General features: G+C 65.2%; 5 protein-coding genes across 5 annotated transcripts; 2 read left to right on the forward strand and 3 right to left on the reverse strand.

The window, feature by feature from the left end:
• Positions 1–1,097: 1,097 nt before the first annotated feature.
• Positions 1,098–3,445, reverse strand: EMIHUDRAFT_219888 (hypothetical protein; the record flags this gene model as incomplete). Its single annotated transcript, XM_005758163.1, has 4 exons — positions 1,098–1,525; positions 1,762–1,813; positions 2,183–2,925; positions 3,004–3,445. The coding sequence occupies 4 exons, from the start codon at positions 3,443–3,445 to the stop codon at positions 1,098–1,100; spliced, it is 1,665 nt and encodes a 554-aa protein (XP_005758220.1).
• Positions 3,446–4,527: 1,082 nt separating this feature from the next.
• On the forward strand, positions 4,528–7,094 carry EMIHUDRAFT_438902 (hypothetical protein). Its single transcript, XM_005758164.1, has 3 exons — positions 4,528–4,941; positions 5,028–5,276; positions 5,623–7,094. Exons 1-3 carry the CDS (start codon positions 4,537–4,539, stop codon positions 6,055–6,057), a joined length of 1,089 nt encoding a protein of 362 aa, XP_005758221.1. The 5' UTR covers positions 4,528–4,536; the 3' UTR covers positions 6,058–7,094.
• A 5,608-nt stretch (positions 7,095–12,702) lies between these two features.
• Positions 12,703–16,705, reverse strand: EMIHUDRAFT_438904 (hypothetical protein). The gene is made up of 13 exons (XM_005758165.1): positions 16,215–16,705; positions 16,020–16,067; positions 15,534–15,666; positions 15,311–15,401; positions 14,948–15,008; positions 14,709–14,776; positions 14,082–14,119; positions 13,831–13,876; positions 13,659–13,761; positions 13,400–13,422; positions 13,319–13,323; positions 13,141–13,283; positions 12,703–13,032 (listed from the first exon to the last, which is right to left on the reverse strand). Exons 1-13 carry the CDS (start codon positions 16,667–16,669, stop codon positions 12,900–12,902), a joined length of 1,347 nt encoding a protein of 448 aa, XP_005758222.1. The 5' UTR covers positions 16,670–16,705; the 3' UTR covers positions 12,703–12,899.
• Positions 16,706–17,942: 1,237 nt separating this feature from the next.
• EMIHUDRAFT_219894 (hypothetical protein) lies at positions 17,943–18,674 on the forward strand (the record flags this gene model as incomplete). Its single annotated transcript, XM_005758166.1, has 1 exon — positions 17,943–18,674. One exon carries the CDS (start codon positions 17,943–17,945, stop codon positions 18,672–18,674), a length of 732 nt encoding a protein of 243 aa, XP_005758223.1.
• Positions 18,675–19,912: 1,238 nt separating this feature from the next.
• Positions 19,913–21,501, reverse strand: EMIHUDRAFT_466011 (hypothetical protein; the record flags this gene model as incomplete). The annotated part of the gene is made up of 3 exons (XM_005758167.1): positions 19,913–20,119; positions 20,198–20,959; positions 20,998–21,501. The coding sequence occupies 3 exons, from the start codon at positions 21,496–21,498 to the stop codon at positions 20,024–20,026; spliced, it is 1,359 nt and encodes a 452-aa protein (XP_005758224.1). The 3' UTR covers positions 19,913–20,023.
• Positions 21,502–22,351: the final 850 nt, after the last annotated feature.

Consider the following 22,351-nt stretch of genomic DNA (forward strand, 5'->3'; position numbering starts at 1 on the left):
ACTTTCAAGGACACGGCACTCGCGCCTCACCCTGGCCGGCTGCTCGTCGGCCAGCTGCGGGCACCTCCGAGCGCCGCTGACCGAGACGAGTACGAAGCGTGCGAGCGCGTGCGCGCCCGCCTTCCAGCTCGCCACGAACGTGCACCTGTGGGGTGTGCAAGGACGAGGAGGACTGAGTGGCGTTGCCGCGTTGTTCGGTCTTATGTCCATCGTGCTGGGCGTCGCGCTCGCGCATGCCTCCTTCCTGTACCACGCCTCGATCACTGTCGAGCTCAACCGACTCGACGTGCGGTTCATGATGCTCTTCACACTGCACAACACCTGGAAGTGCTTCTACATGGGCGCACGGCTGCTCCTGTACCCGCGGCTGGGCACCGCCGCTTGGCGCGGCCTCCTGCGGACGTATCTTGCGCCTGCTCTCGGCGGCGCCTCTCTTGGCGCCCTCGCGCTGGCGGCAGCCACCGACTCCCTGCATCGGAACTACGACGTGTTGCTGCAGTCGGCCATCGCGTTCATGTTCCTTGGATCTGCAGGTTGGGCCATCAAGTCGTCCCAGCCGCCGGGCGGGCTTGGCCGACGCGCGGGCCAGCTACACCTCGCCCTCTTCCTGGTGGGCATCGCGCTCAAGCTGCTGGACGACTCCAAGGCGCTCTGCACCACAGACAGGGCGCGCGACTCGCCGTTGCAACTCACGGCCGCCTTCCACGCGCTCACCGCTGTGAGCTCAATGATGAGCGATATGCACACGAGCGCGCAGCTCAGCCACGATGCAGACGCTGCGAGGAAGAGAGCGTAATCACATCACTCCATTGTTACGTTTAAGGTTGTCAGTATTGAGTTCCGCACAGAGTTTGGCTTTTTGTTTGCGCTGTGGCGGTACGGCCTCGTGACACGCGACTCGGCACTCGCTTGTCGCGAAATACTCGCGCGACTTGAGGACGACATCTCCGATCATCCGTATCTAGTCATAGAAGTTATAGGAAGCGCCCCGCGTACGGGAGTAGTAGAGAAGTGTACAGTGTACAGCTACAGTCTACAGACGAACCGTTTGCGTTTCGGAGATAAACCTTCCAACCTTTGACAGGACACAATCTGCTCTACACCAGGCGCTGCAGCATCCACATCATCACTGGCTCGCGGCAGTACGGGCACTCGCGCATCCGATCCGAGCAGGGGCCGCACGCGCACTGGTGCCCACAGGGCACCGCGATGTGCGTCTTCGGCCGGGTGAAGCACACGATGCACGTAGTCTCGCCGCCGAGGGTGGACTCGGGGACGGCCGCCCGGCCAGTGTCGAAGATGACGTCGGCGAGCGAGACCGCCGCCACCGCTGGCTGAGGCTCACCCGACACCGCGTCGTCGGGGACGCTGCCGGAGCTCGAGTCCTCATCGCCGAGCGGGTCCTCGTCGGGGGCAGCTAGGGAAAGCCGCGACGGCGACAGCGCGGGCGGCGCCCAAGCAGGCTCCGCCGCTTGCTCCTCTAGCGCCTCTCCCTCTGGCACAGCCCTCAGCCTCGCCTGCGCGGCTACCTCAAAATCGGGCGGTGGGACCTCTGCCGCCTCCGCCTCCGCCTCTGCCGTTTCCACCTCACCCGCCGCCTCGGCATGCGCCTCCGACGATCCCGCCGCCCCCCTCCCCTTCTTCTTCTTCTTCTTGCTCTTCTTGCTCTCCTTGGCGCGCTGCTCCGCCTCCTTCTCCGCCTCGAGCTCCGCCAGAAGCGCGTCGCCTAGTCAGAGCGAGGGGTGTGAAGAGACGCACCACCGGCCGCCAAATCCGCCCACGGCGCCTCGCCTCGCGACTTCGCCTCCAACTCCTTCGCCGCCCTCTCCGCCGCCACGTGCGCCTCGATCTGCTCTGCGCATACGGCGCGGCCCGCCTGCCTCGCTATCTGCACCGCCGTCTTTCCCTTCGCGTCGCACAGCTCCGGATCTGCGCCGCGCTGCAGCAGCGCCGCCACCACACGCTCGTGGCCGTTGCCGGCGGCAAGCATCAGCAGCGTGGTGCCACCCACCCCGTCCGGAGGCGAGAACGTTACGTCCATCTTTCCCCCGCTGTCGATCCACGCCGCAATCGTCGCCTCCCTGCCTCGCTCGGCCGCCCTCCACACCTCCTCGGGGACCCTGCCGTCCGCCATCGTCTGCTGCCACCGTTCGGCGATCATTTCGCAGAGGTTCTTTTTGACGGTGGGCAGCTGCCCTGCCGCTTCCGCCAGCCTTGCCGCCGCCAGATGCTCCTCGATGATGCTGGAGCGCTCGCCGTCGCGCTCCTGGGCGGTAGCGGTCGGCGCAGGACCCGCCCCAGCGCCACGGCCGTAGATGAAGAGGTCGCCGCTTGGGCACACGGCAGCGAGCATCGAAGCGCCCGGGCCGAACGAGACGCCGCTCGCCGCCACCTCGTGCTCCGCGAGCGAGGCCCACGACGTTGACTCGTAGAGCGGGCACCAGTCGGAAGTGCCCCCCACGACGGTGACGGTGCCCGCGGCGGTAGCGAGGAACTGGCCGCTGTAGTCGAAGACGGCGGAGCGGACGGGCGCGCCCAGCTCCATGGCGTGGACAGCTTCGAGCCTGTTGTCGCCGAACTTGCGCAAGTCCCACACCTTGAGCACACCCTCGGCGCCGCCGGTGGCGAAGTAGAAGCTGTTCTCGGAGAAGGAGAGGCACGTGGTGGGCTGCTCGAGGCCGAAGCTGGCTACGTCCGTGCGCGACTTTAAGTCCCACACCTTTACGTTTCCAGATGGGACGCCGACGCTGAAGAGCATCCCGTCCGGGTGCACGTCGGAGCAGGAGAAGCCACCGTGGCTGAGGGCGACCGCGTCCTCCACCGAGACGACGCACTCGCCCGTCGCGAGGTCTGCCATCTTCCACGAGCCGTCGGCGGACGCGCTCACAGTATACTCGAGGCCCGGGTGGATGCAGACGTCGTTGACTGCCGCCGTGTGCAAGGGCATGACCTTTAACAATGACGAGCCGCTCCGCGTTTCACTCGTCGACCAGAGTCGCACACTCGCGTCGGCGCCCGCAGAGACGGCAACGTCCTTGCGCGGGTGGAGCCGGACGCGGTGGACGGGGCCATCGTGGCCCTTCATCTCGGCGAGGACCTTGCGCTGCGGGGTGTCGTACAGACACACCACGCCGTCGGCGCCACCCGTCGCAACAAGCGCCTCGGTGCGGTGGCAGTCGACACAGATGGCGCCTTCGCCGTGGATGGCCGAGCGGGTGTACACGCAGCTGAGCGCCTGATAAACCTGCTCGATGGACGCCTGCCCGTCGGGTGGCTGCCGCTTAGAGCGCCACTTCAAGAGAGTGCTGTTTGAGGCGTCGAGCTTGGCCGTGAGCGTGTCGCTCAGCTCACCCGCCGCATCCGCCTGCGCCCCCTCGCTCCCAGCGTCTCGGAGCGTTGCCGTGGCATCCGCCTCGGAAACGGCTGGCTCGCGCCGCCCCGCCATCACCTCCTCCAGGTGCGTCCTGATGGCCTGCTCGCATTCGGCGTGGCCCTTAATCTTTGCGTGCTGCAGCGCCGTCCTGCCGTCCACATCGCGGATCGCCATATCGGCGCCCGCGCGCAGCAGGCGGAGCACGACTTCGGCGTGGCCAAGGGAGGCGGCTTTTGTGAGCGCGGTGCCGCCCTCACCGTCGCGCTTGTCGACATCCGCGCTGCGCTCCAACAGCAGGTCGACCAGTCGCACGTCGCCTCTGTTGGCGGCGCTGATCAACGGCGTCCAGCCACCCTGCGGCCGGATGGCCCTGATGCACTGGTCGTGCCCCGGGTGTTTGTTCGCCGCCGCCCTCGTTTGAGCAATATCCAGGGCGGTCAGCCCGCTCTCATTGCGCAGCCGGATGTTTGCCCCGCGCCGAATCAGCCGCTTCACGATCGCGTCGTCGCCGATCTGAGCGGCCACCATGAGCGCAGTCATTCCGTTGCTCGCCTGCGCGTCCAGCGCCGCGCCGTGCTCCAGCAGCACGTCCACCAGGGTGGCCCGCCCGAACTTTGCGGCGGACATCAGCAGCGAGAACCTCGCGACGGTCCCATGGTTGAAGGCTGCGCTGGCGCTGCCGCCGTCCTTGAGATACGCCCGCACCGCCGACTCGTTGCCTCGCTGGACCGCCTTCAGAATCGTGTCGCGCGCCGCCCGGCGGCCTCGCCCGGGTGCGGTACTGTCCCCATCCTTCATCGGTAGATGCAAAGGGCGCCGTCAGCAGGTAGATGCAAGGGCGCCGTCAGGTAGCAGAGCGACGAGAGCGAGTGCAATAAGAAACCGCGGGGCCAAAGCCGGCAAGCGCGCAAATCCCTGTGCCGTCCTCCCATCCGCATCCCTCCCTTGGGGTCCGTTTTCTTTCTTTTAGCGCGCGAGGCTGAGATTGGTGAGCTTCCGCTTGCCGAGCCGGGACGAGACCGACTCGCGGCCCAGGCTGGTAGTTGACACTAACACAGGTACACCTCGAGAGTCCAAGCGAGGGAGGCGAGGCAAAAAGAATTTCGCCGCCGTGGTCGCACGACAACCAAAAGAGGGATCTAGCCGCCGACGCGCACACAACAATGACGGACACCTCTTGGACCACCAAGACCGCCGCAGCGCAGGACACGAGGCCCGTCAGCTCGGCGGTCCACACCGGCTACGATGCCGCCGAGAAGACGGAGGACGGCATTCCGCTGTACGGCATGGACAAAGAGCTCGCCGCCAAGGCGGCTGCCAAGCGCGATCCGAAGAAGGAGCAGGAGGCACGTGGGTGGATCGAGGCGCTGACTGGCATGTCCCTCGATGGTACGCTGCAGGAGGCTCTCAAGTCGGGCATCGTGCTCTGCGCTCTCGCCACTGCGATCAAGCCCGGCGTCTGCAAGAAGGCTTCGACGATGGCTATGCCCTTCAAGCAGATGGAGAACATCAGCAACTTTCTCGACGCGTGCACCAAGCTGGGTGTGGGCAAGCACGACCTCTTCCAGGTGGGCGCCCTCGCACTAGGCCAGCCGCAGGGCCCCGCCTGCACCGCCGCACGACGCCTCTCTCCCACCGCCGCCTCCCCGCGCAGACGGTCAACCTCTACGAGAACAAGGACATGAACTCCGTGCTCCTCACGCTCGAGGCGCTCGGCCGCGTCGCCTCCAAGATGCCAGACTACAAGCAGGAGTGGCCGACGTTTGGCGCCAAGCTGGCCGACAAGTCGGTGCGGCACTTTGACAACGAGACGCTGGCCAAGGGCAAGGCGGCGCAGACCTTCATCGGCCGCGGCTCGACCGGCCAGGCCAACCAGTCGGGGATGGTCGACACGAGCAGAAACATCGGCAAGATGGACAACGTCAAGGGCGTGGAGAAGCTGGGCGGCGACGGCAGCGTCACGGCGGTCGGGATGGGGTCGCACGGGCACGCCTCCCAGGCCGGCACCGTCGACACCAGCCGCAACATCGGAAAGATGGACAAGGTCAATACATGTTGTGTAGCAGACGCCTGCAGAGAGACCGGGCGACCCGCAAACACAAAGCGCAAACACAAAGGCAACGCGAACCCCGCCCCGCTCGCAGGTCAAGGGGGTTGAGGGCTTCGGCAAGGACGGCACCGCCACCGCCGTCGGGATGGGCTCGCACGGGCACGCGTCGCAGGCCGGCACGTTTGACACGTCCAAAAACATCGGCAAGATGGACCAGGTCAAGGGCATCGACGGGCTCGGCGGCGACGGCACCGCCACCATGGTGGGGATGGGGTCGCACGGGCACGCGTCGCAGGCGGGCACGTACGACACGTCGAAAAACATCGACAAGACGGCGCATGTCAAGGGCACCGAGGGCCTCGGAGGCGACGGCACGGCGACGATGGTCGGGATGGGCTCGCACGGGCACGCGTCGCAGGCGGGCACGTTTGACACGTCGAAGGACATCGACAAGATGAAGAATGTCAAGGGGGACGGCGTCGACGAGCTCGGCAAGGAGGGCATCTCGGCGATCAACCTCGGCTCGACGGGCCTCGCCAGCCAGTCAGGGATGTACGACACGTCGAAGGACATCGACAAGATGAAGAACGTCGTGCAGGAGACGCACGGCGGAGGCGTCCCTCCCGCCGCCTGAGGCCCCGTCGCCGCGCGGACGCCGCCCCGCGCTACGAACCCACCCCGTCGATTAATCGTGCGCGCGCTTGCCGCGTGCGCACATCTCCCCTTCGCCGCCCCCCAAGAGAGGCGCGCCACAGGCTGCTATGTGCTCGATGTCTCGCTGAGAGGGTGTGCGCTCTACGTGCGCTCTTATGCAGCAAATTCGTACGTGTGTCCCATTTTTTTTGCCTGTCACGGTGTCAGAGATCCTGTGTCGGTTCTGTGTATACCCCCCGTATGCGTCACGATACTGTATGTGAGTCCCCCAACTCTCCCGCCGCCTCAACCCTACACGACTCAAGCGCCTAGCTGCACGGCCTCTGCGTGGCTATGCGCCGGTGCGCGCGGTCTCGCGTTCGTGCGCTGTCGAGAAGCGGCGTATAAAATGCCTGCGCCCAAAAACGGCCTGGAACGCCTCCGCTGGCGTTCGCGCCGCGGTCAGCGCATTGAGACCTCAGCCGATCCCGAGTGCCAAGCCTGACTAAGAGGCAATCCGTTGCGCATTTTCTGGCCGCCTACGCAGAGGCGGCATTCGCCGCGGGCCCTCCTTCTTTGCGCTCCTCAGCAAGAAGCGTGAGGGCCCTGATGATCGTCTTCACCATTTTACTGCTCCACACGATGAGCTTGAAGAGCAGCCGGACGGGAAGCGAGAGGGCGAAGCCGCCGGCGTCCTTCAAGCCGAGCGCGGCGGTCTTCCTCGCAGCGACCAGCGGCCCGCCCGACGCCGCGCGCCATGCCCACCCGAGCCTCGCCCGCTGCAGCCGCGACGAGCCGCGCGCCTCGAGCAGTCGCGTGGCTGCGCGTCGGCGGCGCGTCGGCTCTCCAAAGACGAGGCCGAGGAGCGGCCGGAGCAGCCGGAGGAGAGGCGGCGCAGCCTTGGCCTGCTCCCTCTCGGAGAGCGCACGCGGCATGCTCCTTGAGAAGGGGGGTGGCCGCGTCGAGAATGTGCCGAGCTCGTGGAGCCGCATCGCAAACAGGCCCTCTTCGAAGCCGGGGAGAGCGGCGCCCGTCTCGCTGACCTCGAACTTGGAGACGACGAGCGAGATCTGGTACGTCTCGTTCGTCTGTGCTGCCGAGAGCGGCGGCACGCCGGGCACCAGCCGCGGACCGCGCACCAGGCGGAACGCGTCAAACGGCAGATTGACGGTGGCGCGGCCGCCCGTCGGCGGCTTGAAGGCGGCCTGATAGACAACCTCGCCTCGATCTTGCTTCGTTCGTATCGCCATCTTCCACACCCGCTTCGACGGCTCGGCGCCCACGCTGAGCGCTTCGCAGTCAACAAACACGCCATCCGCCGCAGATAGATCGAGTGGCTCAGCGAGGAGCCGCATGCGCTGCCCACAGAATCCGCCGCCGTCGGAGCGCAGGCGGCCTTCGAAGAGGGCGCTGCTGCCGTCGACGACGAGGCGAGAGCTCGAGACGCCGCCCATTATCACATCGTCAATCCGCTCCCACTCTTCGAGCTGGTCCGGCTGAGAGAAGTCGTAGAGCACCGAACGGTAAGAAACGTCAGCCAACCCCAAAATTGAAGCCGTCAACGCCGCACCGGGCGTTCGCGGTGCTCGTGGCACTGAGTGGAGGAGCGCGATCGCCGGCCCGAACCGCATGCTAACCTCAACTCTTTTTCCGACCCAGGGTTCGAACTCCGAGCGCGTAGGGGGTCCTGCCTACCTGTGTGTCGCTCGTGCGTGTCGTCATCATCTGTCCCACCCATACCGCGCTGATGTCCAGTCCGACCTTCACCTTCCTTCCTAACCTAACCGAGGGCCCAACTTCAGAATCGTGCTTTGAGTTGGGTTGTTTCGTGTTGGGTTGGGTTGGTTGGGTTGGGTTGGCCCGGGTTGGGTTGTTCCGTGAGGTTGGGTCGTCGGCGCGAATGGTGAGGTCTCGACCGCCGCCGCTCACGCCAGCGGACGGCCACCATCGGTGTTTTTGGCTTCGCCACCGTCCAAGGCGTGCGCCATGCGCTCGCCGGCATCGAGCGAGCAACGTGATCGACCGAGCGGCTTGCTGTGTGGACGCCTTCTTGTGGCTCTCGTCGAGAGCGTTTTGCGTCCCGGCGGGTGGGAGAATATGTGTCGTCTGATGTGTCACTGTGTGCGTCACATCGGTCTTGATAACAAGCACGGTCGATCCGTCGAAGCGATACACTCGTTCCTATCACGCTGGAAGGCTGGCACGGAGCTCTGTGCCGGCACACAGCAAGAGCCGTGCGGCAAGAAGAGCTCGATGGGGAGCGAGAACCGTCAGAGGTGCTCACCCAGGTTTCGGAAGTCCGCCTCGATGCGGTCAGTTCCCCCCAGGTTTGACCGCGCAGCTCGCAAGACTCGTCGAGCACTCGCAGCCTTTCTGCGCCTCTGACTCTGCAAGCTATGCGGCAAGAGCAGTTTATCCGCAATATATCGACGATTTCGAGATAGCCACAGGCTTTCGCTCGGGAGGGATTGAGTGCATCGCGACGGACTTCAGGTTACACCTGAAAATCTGACGGTTCTCGCTCCCCATCGAGCTCTTCTCTTGCCGCACGGCTCTTCTGTGTGCCGGCACAGAGCTCCGTGCCAGCCTTCCAGCGTGATAGGAACGAGTGTATCGCTTCGACGGATCGACCGTGCTTGTTATCAAGACCGATGTGACGTACACAGTGACACATCAGACGACACATATTCTCCCACCCGCCGGGACGCAAAACGCTCTCGACGAGAGTCAGAAGAAGGCGTCCACACAGCAAGCCGCTCGGTCGATCACGTTGCTCGCTCGATGCCGGCGAGCGCATGGCGCACGCCTTGGACGGTGGCGAAGCCAAAAACACCGATGGTGGCCGTCCGCTGGCGTGAGCGGCGGCGGTCGAGACCTCACCCTTCGCGCCGACGACCCAACCTCACGCGGAACAACCCAACCCGGGCCAACAACCCAACCCAACCCAAAAAGCACGATTCTGAAGTTGGGCCCTCTAACCTACTGTCCGAGTAGGCCACCGGCCAAAAGCGCATGTCTTGAAGGTCCGATACTGGAAGCCCATATAGGCACCTTTGACCTACCTATCAGGGGCCGCGCAGAGAGAGAGAGATTTTGTTTGCTAGTGAAGCGAAAAAAGATGAAAACGGCGAAAATAGGGGGTACCTAATATTGCAGGGCCCTTTTGGAGGGAGGGGCCAGCCAGTGGCGAAAGACCCCTGTCCGGGTAGGAGCCGGAACCCAGGCCTTCGGCACTTCCCGGAGCGGAAACGGCAAAATAAAGTCGAGTTGGCGCGCAACCACGCAACCATGGGCTCGCCCTCACAGGCAGGCGCCGCAGGAGGCGCCTGGTCAATGTACAAATAACGCCGCGTTCACACGGTCAAGACAACACACACCGCGTCCGTGATCTCGTCGCTTAATCTCTGATCGTCGTCGCCCCTGCACCCCTTTTGCATGCTCAACGGACTGAAAGAACCGCCCCTTGAGAACGATGGGCAAGGCGGCGGTTAGCTGAACCTTTTGGCCTCCACGTTAGCTCGAGCACGTTGGGTGGCCGCGTTCACCGGCCTAGGCCAAACCCCCCGCCGCCATCAATTTCTGCCTCGCGCTTCAATTTCTGCGCCGCGCCCACATTCTCCTCGCGCAGCGCGGTGAGGCCCTTCTCGTACTCTTCGACCTGTGCCAGGCGAGGCCACGAGAGGTATCACAAACGTCGCCTTCACGTGCGCCATCTCAACGGTTGGAGCAAAGGCTCTGGGTACCTTTCCCTGCACTGCGGTCCAGTTTGTAATCCGCTTAAGCGAGTCGACGTCGACCCACTTCCGGTCTAGGCCCTTCACGCCGTCCGCATCCCCGTCATAACGGAACCTGCACACGGGTGGTGCTCGTGGGGACAGCGCACTCATCCTCCCTTGGGCGAGTATTGCGTGCGCGCGCTATGTCGGGGCATCTTACAGGCTCCGCCATCCGTACACGTCGTACTCGAGATACCTGCAATGGCAGACTCGAGTATGAGGACCGGACGGGAAAATCCCGTCCTTGCTTATGTGCGCGCTTGTAATCGGGCGGATTGCGACGGTCGCGAAGGCCAAGCGGGATCGAGCTTGTCCTGGAGCCGTAGATGGAGACCACCTGCGTTGCACAAACAGGCGCCTTCTCGATTTTGGAAGGGTGGGGCGCAAAGGGACGGCAGCCACCTCCATCGGCACATCGCCCGCCGACTCCTGCGCGAGGTTCGCGGTACACGGGTCAGGACGCCAGTGCGCCCAATCGCGCGTACGTGCAAGCGCCACGCCGTTGGGTAGTGGTGCATCTACACCGCTCCTGTGCATTAATGATCTCGCAGGTGCTGCCAAGGATGCTTACAAAGGTTGACGCGGCGCCATAGTCGAAAACCCCCTTGAGCGGAGTCGCCTCCAGGGAGGCGGTCGCCGCGAGCAGGAGGAGCGCAGACCCCGTCGCCAGCAAGGCGACGGACCGGCAGCGTGGGCGCGGTGGGCTGTCGCTGCCGATCATGGCCGACGATCTCAACTTTTACGCGGCGGGAATTCCGCGCTAATCTCGGAAGGTGAGCCAAGTACGCTCGCAGTATCCTATCGAATCCTAACATTGCAGTGTCGTGGGCTGACCGACCGGTACACTGCGAGAAAACACACCTATCTCTCCCTTTCTCCCGCTAAAAGTACGTGACTTCCTTTATTCTTTTTCTGTGTGTCTGTCTGCCGCTCACGATACGTCCGGTATGGAGTTTTGTTGTAAAATTCTTTTCCTTATAATTCATCTAGCGCATCGGACCCTCCGCTCTCCCCGCTCAGCACCGCAGCACCAAGGCAAGCACCCCGCACTTGGAGCACTTGGAGTGCAGTCAGTAACCTCACATCCAGGGCCGAGGAGCTCAGAAGCGCACCCAGCGGGCCGGATGATCGGTATCGGGTTGCGGGCAAGAGAGCCCTAGCCCCGGGGGTGCGCGTTCGCAGGGCAAGGGCTGTAAAGTAAACACGGGTCTCCGAGGGTTGGCTCCGCGCTCCGGGTTTCCCCTAGCAGCAGACCGCCCCCTCTACTCGGAGCTATAATGCCCGCATGGCAAGATTGTTTTCAGGTTGATTGCGGGCACCGAAACCGAAACGGCGAAAGCAGGCCAGCCATTGCACATTGGCGGGTCAGCCTCCTCAGCCCGGATGTCGTCAGACACGCCGCCGCCCACCCGCCTCCTCGACCTCCCCACGGAGCTCCTCGCGCGCGCCCTCTCTCGCTGCAACAGCCCCCTCGACATCGCTCGCGTCGCGGCCGTCTCGCTGCTCTTCCACGCCTCGCTCGTGGTGGAGGCCATCCGCTTGTGGGCGCAAGAGCGCGGCTTCGAGCTTCCGGCGCAGCCAGAGGGCGAGGGATGCGCCGTGCGGTGGCTGTGCTTCGCTGCGCTGCTCTGCGAGTCCAACCCACCGGCGAGGGCGGCTGCAGGCGAGCGGCACAGCATCTTCATTGACGGCGAGGGGCGGCTCTCGTCGTGCGGCAGTGGGGCAGGGCATCCCGGGCTACTCGGTCACGGTGAGGGCGTGACACTGCTCAACGCGCCCACCCGCCTCCCGCCTGCGCTGGGCGGCGAGCGCGCCGTGAGCGTATCTGCTGGCGAGGGTCACAGCCTGGCCCTAGCCGCCGAAGGCAGTGTCTGGAGCTGGGGCTTTGGAGAGGATGGCCGGTTGGGCCACGGCGGCCAGCAGCACCAGTGGCAGCCAAAGAAGATCGAGGCCTTTGCTGGCCAGCGCGTCGTCGCTGTGTCTGCAGGAGACTACCACAGCCTCGCCCTCACCGCCGACGGAGCTGTCTGGAGCTGGGGCGAAGGATACTTTGGCAAGCTGGGCCACGGCGACCAGCAGCACCAGCTGCTGCCCAAGAAGATCGAGGCCTTGGCTGCCAGCGCGTCAGACCAGCGCGTCATCGCTGTGTCGGTGGGGAACTTACACAGTCTCGCCATCACCGCTGACGGCGCGGTCTGGAGCTGGGGCTATGGAGACTCTGGCCGGTTGGGCCACGGCGACTACCGGAGCCAGCTGCTGCCCAAGAAGATTGAGGCCTTCGCTGGCCAGCGCGTCGTCGCCGTATCGGCTGGACAGCACCACAGCCTCGCCATCACCGCCGACGGCGCTGTCTGGAGCTGGGGCTCGGGAAGCTCAGGCCAGCTGGGCCACGGCGACGAGCAGAACCAGCTGCTGCCGAAGAAGGTCGAGGCGTTGGCTGGGCGGCGCGTCGCCGCTTTGTCGGCTGGATACAGCCACAGCAACGCCCTCACCGCCGACGGAGCTGTCTGGAGCTGGGGCGGTGGAGACTATGGCCGGTTGGGCCACGGCGACGAGCAAGACCAGCAGCTGCCCAAGAAGATTGAGGCGTTGGCTGGGCGGCGCGTCGTCGCTTTGTCGGCTGGATACAGCCACAGCATCGCCCTCACTGCTGGCGGCGCCGTCTTCACGTGGGGCAAGGGCGACGACGCTTGCCTAGGACACGGAGACGACCTGTCCAACCAGCTGCTGCCCAAGAAGATCGAGGCGTGGGAGCGGGAGCCGGGGCAGTGAGGTCGCGAGCGGCACGCCGCGCGAACTGACACACGAGCGCGACGAGACATACAGCGGTATGGTGCGGTGTCGTGTGTGTGCATGCGCAACGCGGGGTTAGAAACTTACCGATTTTCTTTTGCCGCGCAGTAGACAGGAAGGTTCAGCTTCGCCGATGGCAGCCCATGCGTGGCACCGCGCCGTGGCGGGAAGGTTTTGAGTTTTCCGCGCGCAAGCCGCAACGACCACGAGTAGCGCGACCAGGCTCAGAGACCACCCAAGCCGCACTCCGGCGACCCCACCGACGCTAACTCGCTCACCGCCATCGGTCGACACCGAGCTCTCGGCCTTGCACCGGAGCTACCGCGATCGGCCCCTCCACCCCCCCTCTAGGCGGCGGGCGGCACGAATGGCACCTCGTTTGCCCAGATCTCCTCGACGGGCTGCCTGCAGGGAGAGGGAGCGGAGACAGTTCAGGGCAAGCTCCTCGTCTCCGCCCGGCCGGCCAAGAAGTGGTGGTGGTGTGTGTGTGCGTGTGGAGGGGGGGGGGGGGGGCACCCTCCACGACGACCAAGTCGCCGATGGACGCGTCCCCGCCCAAATGCCTCCGCGAGAGGGTCTCCGGCTCGTCGGGCGCGGGCGTGACGAGGTCTCCGGACTCGCAGCAGTGGCCGACGATGACATACTCTCCGCCGGCCGCCTGTGGGCACAGGCGTGTCCCGACGTGTCTTGGACATGTCCTGGACAGGCAGCCAGGCGCGGCGTGCTCTCTCCGCCGGGCGCCTTGGTGGCCGAGTCAGCGGCATGGTGGTGCACGAGCACGGCCGGGTGCTGCGCGCCTGCGGGAAGGGCCCCGAGAGGGCTCCGAGAGGGCTCCGAGAGGGCTCCGAGGGGTTCCGAGAGGGCTCCGAGGGGTTCCGAGAGGGTTCCGAGACGGTTCGGAGGGGTTCCGAGAGGGTTCGGAGGGGTTCCGAGAGGGCTCCGAGGGGGCTACGAGAGGGTTCGGAGAGGGTTCAAAGAAGGTTCCGAGAGGGCGTCTGCAGGGCGGGGCACGGCGGGGTGTTGCGCGCCCTACAGCGAGGGGCGCAGGAGCTCCGTCATGCCCGAGTCGAGCTTGAAAAAGGTGTGGCCGTCGGCCCCGGTGGTGGCGATGTCCTGCACTGTCGAGACGAGGCAGCCTGCAGGAAGGCTCCGAGAAGGTTCCGAGGAGGCCCTGGCGGCGCGCTGCGCCGCCGAGGCGAGGGCGCCCGAGTTGGCGACGAGGAACGTGCCCGGCTCGATCTCGAGGTCGAGCTGGCGGCCTGTGCGATGGTGATCTCGGGTGATCTCGGGTGATCTCGGGTGATCTCGAGGTCGAACTGGCGGCCTGTGCGATGGTGATCTCGGGTGATCTCGGGTGATCTCGGGTGATCTCGGGTGATCTCGAGGTCGAACTGGCGGCCTGTGCGATGGTGATCTCGGGTGATCTCGGGTGATCTCGGGTGATCTCGAGGTCGAACTGGCGGCCTGTGCGCGCCGCAAACTCTTCGAAGGCGCCTGCGGAAAGGCAGAGGCCAGGGAGAGGCAGGGGGCAGGGGGCGGTGAGGAGAGCGGCGGCAAGGAGGAGTGCGCGCGCTTGGCTGCCTCTCGGCTGCCTCTCGGCTGCCTCTCGGCTGCCTCTCGGCTGCCTCTCGGCTGCCTCTCGGCTGCCTCTCGGCTGTCTCTCGGCTGCCTCTCGGCTGCCTCTCGGCTGCCTCTCGGCTGCCTCTCGGCTGCCTCTCGGCTGCCTCTCGGCTGCCCCTCGGCTGCCTCTCGGCTGCCCCTCGGCTGCCTCTCGGCTGCCCCTCGGCTGCCTCTCGGCTGCCTCTCGGCTGCCTCTCGGCTGCCTCTCGGCTGCCTCTCGGCTGCCTCTCGGCTGCCCCTCGGCTGCCCCTCGGCTGCCTCTCGGCTGCCCCTCGGCTGCCTCTCGGCTGCCTCTCGGCTGCCTCTCGGCTGCCTCTCGGCTGCCTCTCGGCTGCCTCTCGGCTGCCTCTCGGCTGCCTCTCGGCTGCCTCTCGGCTGCCTCTCGGCTGCCTCTCGGCTGCCTCTCGGCTGTCTCTCGGCTGCCTCTCGGCTGTCTCTCGGCTGTCTCTCGGCTTGATCTCGCCCTTGACTGGCTCTCCGACGACGGCGAGGTCGGTCGACGCCTCGTGCGCCATGCGGCCGACCTTGTACCTGGGGGCGGGGGGGGGGGCGAGATCGCGGCAGATCGCGGCAGATCCGGCAGATCGCGGCAGATCGCGGCAGATCGCGGCAGATCGCGGCAGATCGTGTGAGATTACGGCAGATCGCGGCAGATCGCGGCAGATCGCGGCAGATCGCGGGAGATCGCGGGAGATCGCGCACCCTCCGCCGAGGTTGAGCGAGGCCACGGTCGGGATCTTCTCGCAGAGGTCGAGCGAGAGGCCTGCGCGCGAGAGAACAGAGCACTAGAGACGTGCGATGGAAAGAAGGGCAATGCACCGTCATGGAGCGATGGGAGCGATGTCCTCGATCGATTCGTACGGCAGGGAGGTAAACGGGGTGTGCACACACAGGAGCTGGGCAGATGTGGGGGAGGTGTGGCGCAGAGGGCGCGAGCGGGAGGCCGGTGCTGCACTACTGCTGCTGCTGCTGCTGCTGCTGCTGCTACTACTGCTGCTGCTGCTGCTGCTACTGCTGCTGCTACTGCTGCTGCTACTGCTGCTGCTGCGGCTACTACTATTGCACCGGAGACGCGCTGCCACACCGCCGGGTCGGAGCCGGAGCCGATGTGCGTGTGCACGCGCGCGGGCGCGAGGTCGTGCTCCTCGACGAGCGCCTACGAGATCACACGAGATCACGCGAGATCACGCGAGATCACGCGAGACTCGCCGCCCGCACGTCCGGAAGAAGCTCGTCCCAGATGTGATCTCGTGCGCGATCTCGTGGCGATCTCGGGCGATCTCGCCGCCTGCACGTCCGGAAGAAGCTCGTGCCAGATGCCAAACGAGGAGGACGGGCCGCCGACGTTCGTCTTTCCGGTGCCGCCCGAGCCGAGCCCGGGGTTGAACCGCACACCGAGCTGCGTCGAGCGGTCGCCGCGCCTGCCGGCTCGCGGCGGCGGCTTAGCTGAGGGTCAGGCAGCCGGTGGTGTAGCAGCCACTGCGCAGCACGTGAGCCACCGTACCCGGACGAGTGCCTTGTCCGCTCGGTCGGCGCGGCCTCCGTCCGTGGCAGGCTGCCGTGTCCGTGCCGTGGGGTGTCTGCGTGAGAGACTGTGCGTTGTTTGAGATTGCGGCCGAGCTCAGGCTCGCCGTGGCGTCGGAGGACGCCGCCGTCGCCGAGACTCCCTTGCGTGTCACTACGTGCCTCCCCGCCTTTGTAGCCTGGCGTCTGTGCCCCGTGTGTGCCGCGTCCCGTGCCCCCGACTTCTTTTCTTTTCTACTTCTCGCCGCGCCTCAGCCGCCCGTACTCTGCGAGCTGGCGCAGCGAGCACGCGTTGAACCTGCGCGGCGGATGCGCCGACGTGAGGGCGGGAGGACGGTGTTGTGCAGCGTCCTCAGCAGCACCGCGTGAATCCGGCTGCATTCCGCGTCCTCTCGCGAGCTAGCTGGGATACAAGACTACGGAGTCGGCGTCTAGGGCGTTGAACTTGATCCCGAGATCGAGCAGCTCGGCCAGGTCGGCGGGCGTCTCTTGCGAGGAGAGGGAGATGCGGCTCGGCGCGACGCCCGCCGCGACGGCGCGCCGCACCTCGTACCCGGAGGAGGCGTCCACGTGCAGGCCGAGCCGGTCAAAGGTCTGCAGCACGGCGGCGTTCGGGCACGCCTTCATGGCGAAGCGGACCGTCAGGCCGTATGCACTCGGGAAGGCCAGCGCCGTCTCCGCCTGCGACTTGAGCGCCGCCTCCGAGTAGACGTACGCCGGAGTGCCGTAGCTGTCCTTCACCTCGCACGCCGACGCCTCGGAGAGGAAGCGCAGCCGCTCGTCGGTGCCCTGGGCAGCCACCATGGTGCCCTGCGCGGCGCGAGGCGCGACGGAGCGCGGCGGCGCGACCGCGCCGCGACCGAGAGTCAGGCTCGGGACAGCGAGAACGGCGGCTAGCATCCACCGAAAGGGCTTGCAGAAGCGACGCGTCGGGTGTGTCGCTCAACAAGAGGTCGCCGTAGAAAAAGAATTGAACCGCGCCACACAATTCCCGCATGGGTTGTGTCCCCTCTCGCGTTGCTCGCTCGCCCGGGCGGAGGGCATGGCCGCGGAGGAGGCGAGTACGCGCTTGCCAGGCCTTCCTCAGACAGCCTCTCGGGCAGACTGAGGGTCGGCTTTGCGTGGCGTGGCCCGTACGCTGCGCTGCGCAAAGCTGCGTATGCTGAGGGAGCATCCTGTGCTTCCACTGGGAGGTGCGCACCTCCTGCAGCTGGTGGAAGGCCGTGCCGCCGCTCTCGCCTGCTGTCGCAGGAGAGGTGGTGGAGAATGACCTCCAGACTGACCCGGAGAATCACCTCCACCCAGCCCCACCTCAGCACCCCTATTATTCTCCCCTCCCCACCCCAGAGTGATAAACAGTCCATCATATTCCTTATCCCTATATTCCCACACCCCGTGCAGTGGCACGTCACGGCTCCCCAACTCCCGTTGTGCAAGTTTGGCACGTAATAGTCTCCCGACTGCTTCTCGTGGCTTGCACGCGCCGCGAGACAGTCGACCTCTTTGCGGTTGTGGTGTCACAACTGCAACTCGGTGCAACTGGCGCCACTCCCCCACCGGTGTATAACTACGCCTTCGTACATTGAGTACCTTCTATACATATGTCAGCCTCGGCTTGAGGATGGCTTTACAGCCTCACCAGCGGTCAGCAATACCGCAGAGCCTTGCACGCGGCTCACCACTCATACCTGCTCGCGGTTCACCACTCACACCTGCTGGGCACCAACCTTTGGGTCCAGATGACTACCCCTCTATAAACGAGGGGAGAGGGACGCCTCACGAGCCTACGGAGGGCCTCGACCCGTCTTCTTGCTGGTCAGACCACTCTGATCCCCACCACACCTGCTCCGTGGACAGGGCGGGGAGGCGACACGCCGCAGCGCCGCAGCGTCTGCTGCGGGCCGGTGCAGCACTCCGCTGCCTGGTGAGCAGCCTCCTGGAGCTGTGCGCGGTGTTTGTGAGGCGGCTCTGGCGCTGTGGTGCCGGCCGCGGCGAGTGGCGCGCGGCACGCGCGGCGCCGCGCGTGGCCCGGACGGCGCCAGAGAGCGCGCTCGATGAGCCAGCCAGCCGGCGCGGCGCGAGCGCCGTGCAAGCTGGCACATCGTCTGCATGCTGCCGTCTGAAGCTAGGCTAGTGGCGCTGGTGGCGGTGCTTCTTTTTAAGGAAATGAGAGATGAAGGCTACAACAACAAACACAGTTTCGGCCACGAGTTTCGGCGAACCTCGAGAACTCGGCGGGCGGGCGGCGGGCCACCCTGCGCTGGTGCTCAAAGGCGTCTGCCCAAAAAGCAAAGAGCGGAAGGCGCCTCCGCCTCCATCTGAGCCGTCAGGCGCTGTCGCCGCCCCTGGCCGGTGCTGCGCGCCAACTTTGACGACTCTCATGACGTGCCCTAAATGCCGTGACGACCGTCGCTCAGGCGGGAATATCCGCACCTGCACGTGTCCAGACGCGCGCAAGTACCAGGGCAAGATCAAGAAGAGGCAATCCAGCAAGACGTCAACCGCCAAAGCGACAGGGCGACGGGCGAAGCCTACGCATGACCATCGAGCTGTGCCGCATGAGTGCACCTCAAACTCATGCCGTTACCCAGCGGCGCACGACAAGAAGCAGCTTCAGCGGTGGAAGCAGTGGAAGAAGAGTCACGCGTGCAACCACCCGATCTGTAAGGACTACGACCAGCGTTCAGGCCGGCTCCAGCGCTCCTCCAGCGCCAAGGCGGCCTTCGTGCGCATCATGTTCGACTCAGCCAGCGCGCCTGCGCAAGTGCATATCGACCACATAGTGCCTCTATGCCTTGGTGGTGCCGATTGCCCTTGCAACATGCAGGCGCTCACCGAGGAGGATCACAAGGACAAGACAGCGGACGATATCCGTGAGTGCCGTGCGCAGAATGTTCGCCTCTGATCCTACAAGGAGCAAGACCGGAAGCGCTACAATCTGCGCAGCTGGTCAGCCAATGACTGCTAAGGAGGCATCTTGCAATTCTTTGCATCTAACATGATGGTTGAGTTCAAAATCGCTGAGCCGAGAACGACTACCTGAGCCATACAGATGTGCACCCCCGCCGTTACGAACAAACACGCAGCCGGTTTTGCAAGCGCCGCACAGGTGTTTTTGCTTGCAAGCGCCATAAGAAACAAGAGAAGCTATAGCACATCGTACTCAGTTAACATTCGTTACGGCTCACACCCCAGGAAAATAACAGCTCAGGTGCTGGAAAAAACGGACGAGACGCGGACGGCGAACTGCAACGCGGGATGAGACACGTGTACACTCGCGCTGCTCCTCTCGGACGGAATCGGACCAACGGACGCTGGCAGTGGCGCGCGGACTAGGTCCAGCCCTGGGTGGCGCAAGATCTGACGTTCTGTGACAATCGTCAGATCCGTGTTTTTTTGGTCTTGCGGTACATCTCTCCGCTCGCCACCTCACGCTCCGCCGTCCGGCCATGGATGGTCCGATGGAGCTCGCCGAGCTCCATCGGACCATCCAACTCCGGTCACCGAGTCTGAACGCGCTCAGCCTCAGGAGGTACCAAACCGCGCGAATTCTGCACGCCTCGCTGCACCGCTGGCTTGACTGAATCAGGCAGCAGCAGGCTGCTGCTGCTGCCACAGCAGCAGTCTGCTGCGGCCCTAATACGCAAGTTGATGACTAGCAGCACTGCCGGGGGCATTCGAGCCGCCACAGCCGGTGTGCGGCTGTGCACTGCCACCTGCCCGCGGAGCTACGCACAATGTGCGCTCGCATTGGATGAGCCCTGCTGATGGACCTGCGTCGCCTAGCTGCACGAGAGCAATGCCGCAGGCAGTGGCCGTGGCATACACTGCGAGCACACTTGGTGCAGCTGCGAGGTGCAGCAAGAGCACGTCGTTCCTGCCTCTGATGCCACTCTCGCGGCTTGCAGCGCGTCACTCGCCCACTCGCGCATGCTCTCCAGGAGCTATGGCGGGCGCGTGTGTGGGGCTGTAGCCTGTGTTTGGCCGGTTCTGACCCGTTTACTATCAGTATCATGTCCGGGCCACAAAAAATCGCACACGGGTAGCGGCTCAGGGGCCCAGTAAGTCGCGGAATCGCCAAATGTCACAACGTACCTGCGCCACCCAGGGGCTGGACCTAGTCCGCGAGATACACAAAAGGTGTGCGCGCAGTACCGTTAATAAAAGCAAGACTGCGACTGGGACCTGACTGGGACGTGGGAGGCGTGCGAGGGCCTTTTCAGAGAGTCCGCTCTATTGAAGCTGCACTATGTTTCACCGGTGACTGTTGTCTATGTAGAGATCGAGGTAGATCCCGCGCTCCTTGCACGCAGTGACCAGCTCGGGCGGCTTGCTGCCCACGAACAGGGTCTGCACGCGGAGGGGTGGTGCGGTGACCAGTGACCGTGGGCGGGGAGGGGCGTGTGGCGAGGGGCGCGTCCCGCGTACCTTCAAGCTCGGGGCGGCCCCTTCTACGAGAGCGGCAGCCAGCGCCTTGCAGCCATGGTCGCCAATCGTGTTGCCTTCGAGATAGAGCATCTTGAGCCGAGGCGCTCCCCCCTCCTTGAGGGCAGCGGTCAGTGCCTTGCAGCCCTCGTCGCCGATCTTGTTGTAGCTGAGATAGAGCTCCTCGAGCCGCGGCGCTGCCCCCTCCTTGCCGAGGGCGGCGGCCAGCGTGTTGCAGCCCTCGTCGCCAATCTGGTTGTAGCCGAGATAAAGCTCCTTGAGATCCGGCGCTGCCCCACTCGCGAGGACTGCCGCCACCTGCGCCGCCTCCGCGTCGCCCCATCCGAGGCGGACGTAGCGCAGCTCGGTCGCCTTGCCAAACTGCTCCTCGAAGGCGTCCTTGTACAGCCGCGTCACGAGCGGCTTGTCGTCCTTGCCGTTGGTGAAGCTCTTCGTCTCCAGCTCGGCCGCGAACTGAGACGGCAGCAGCGGAGGGCGCCGGCCGCCGCCCTTGGTGCACTCGTCGACGAGGCTGACGCAGCTGTACTCCTCCTCGTCGCGCATCAAGCGGAGGTCGAGCGAGAGGCGGCCGGACTTGGTCAGGCTCGCCCAGGCGTTCTCGGTGTAGCACCAGCCGCGGTCGAAGTACGTGGCCACGTTGGTGCCCTCGGCCTGGTGCTCCGTCTTGTGGTCCTTCGGGAAGGAGGTCAGCCGAAGCACGCGTGTCTCCGGGTGGGAGTAGAGCGTGCCGAGGCAGCCCAGCCCCTGCTTGAACAGCGCGTTCTGCTCCTCGGTGCATTTACGCCGTTGGCGGGGTCAGGGTGCTGGTGCAGCGAGCCGAAGTCCCAAAAGACGCCGATCCGCGTGATGTAGTCGGGTTCACTGAGCAGGGCCTTTAGCGCCTTTGCGACGCGGCCGAGATTGGCTCCGCGCGGGTCGGGGTGGTCCTTGGTCAGCCACGGGTAAGAGAGCGCGGCGACGGGCAAGGACAAGCTGTACTCATCGATCGCCTCGACGAGGTCGGCGAGGGAGAGGAAGGCCTCTTTGGGAAGCGCCTGGCGGTGCGTGAGGACGCCGCCCGCCACGGCGTGGCTGATGATCCACTGCGCGTCGAGGAGGGCGACGGCGCCGCTCGCGAGGACCGGCTCTAGGTCGCCGCCGCCGAGCTGGCGCCACTTCACCAACTTACGCTTGTCGAAGTTGGCATAGAGCTTTCGCCACAGCGCCAGACTAGTCTCGTCGACGTTGAGGTCGGTGGCGGTTGCGAGCGAGGTGGCCGGCTTTGACGCCGTGCCTGAGCCCATGACAAGGTCGAGGGGGATGGCGCTCCAGGGGGATTGGTTTTCTTTTCTTCGTTTCTTGAGAGCCCCGCGCTCCCGCACGTGGAGACAAAGCTCTCTCACCACGACGCATGCGGCGCGCGCATGCAGCGTGTGTGGCGCAGCGTACGCAACTCCCCCCCCCTCCTCCCGTCCAACAAGACCCCCCCCCCCCTCCTCATAGCTTCCTGCGGCGTCTCTTTACTGACTATTTCAGGGAGAACCAGCCGTCCTCGATGTACTTCTCCAGCATCAAGCCGAGGGCGGAGCTCATCGCGTATATCAGTGCGGCTTGAGGCTGGTGCCTGCAAGGCGCGTCGGTGGTGGCGGCCTGACGGCCGCGCGGTGCGTGAGAATTCAATCCCCACTCTCTCTCCACGAAGCCTTCCGCCCCCTCAGGGACTCGGCACGCAACGCGCCGCACGGTTAGTGGACAGGTTCAGGCCTGGTGAGTGCAAGGCCAAGGGTTTTCCGCGTGAGTTGGGGAGGGGGGGGGGGGGGTGTCGAGAGAGATTTTTAGCAATACCAAACAACTCTAACACTCACACGTCATTTGGGGCCTGGAGCCCTGTTCACGCGCGCGCGAGACGTGCAGACAGGGTTGCCAGGTGAGAGCGAATGGCGCGGTTCACGCCTCGCACAACAGAGAGAGAGATGCGCTCTGCATGGTGGGACATAAAAGAAAGCGAGTACTTGGGCGAGTAGGCCGTGCGGTCGACGCTGCCGCGCGCGGCTTTGCGCGCGAGGCGGCGCAGCTTGAGAACGGCGGTGGGCGAGAAGCCGCCGCCGAACGTCTCGTGGAGCAGCAGGTTGAAGTTGTTGCGCTTGACAAAGATCG

This window comes from Emiliania huxleyi (genome assembly GCF_000372725.1).
Source record: "Emiliania huxleyi CCMP1516 unplaced genomic scaffold EMIHUscaffold_88, whole genome shotgun sequence".
Lineage (NCBI taxonomy): Eukaryota > Haptophyta > Isochrysidales > Noelaerhabdaceae > Emiliania > Emiliania huxleyi.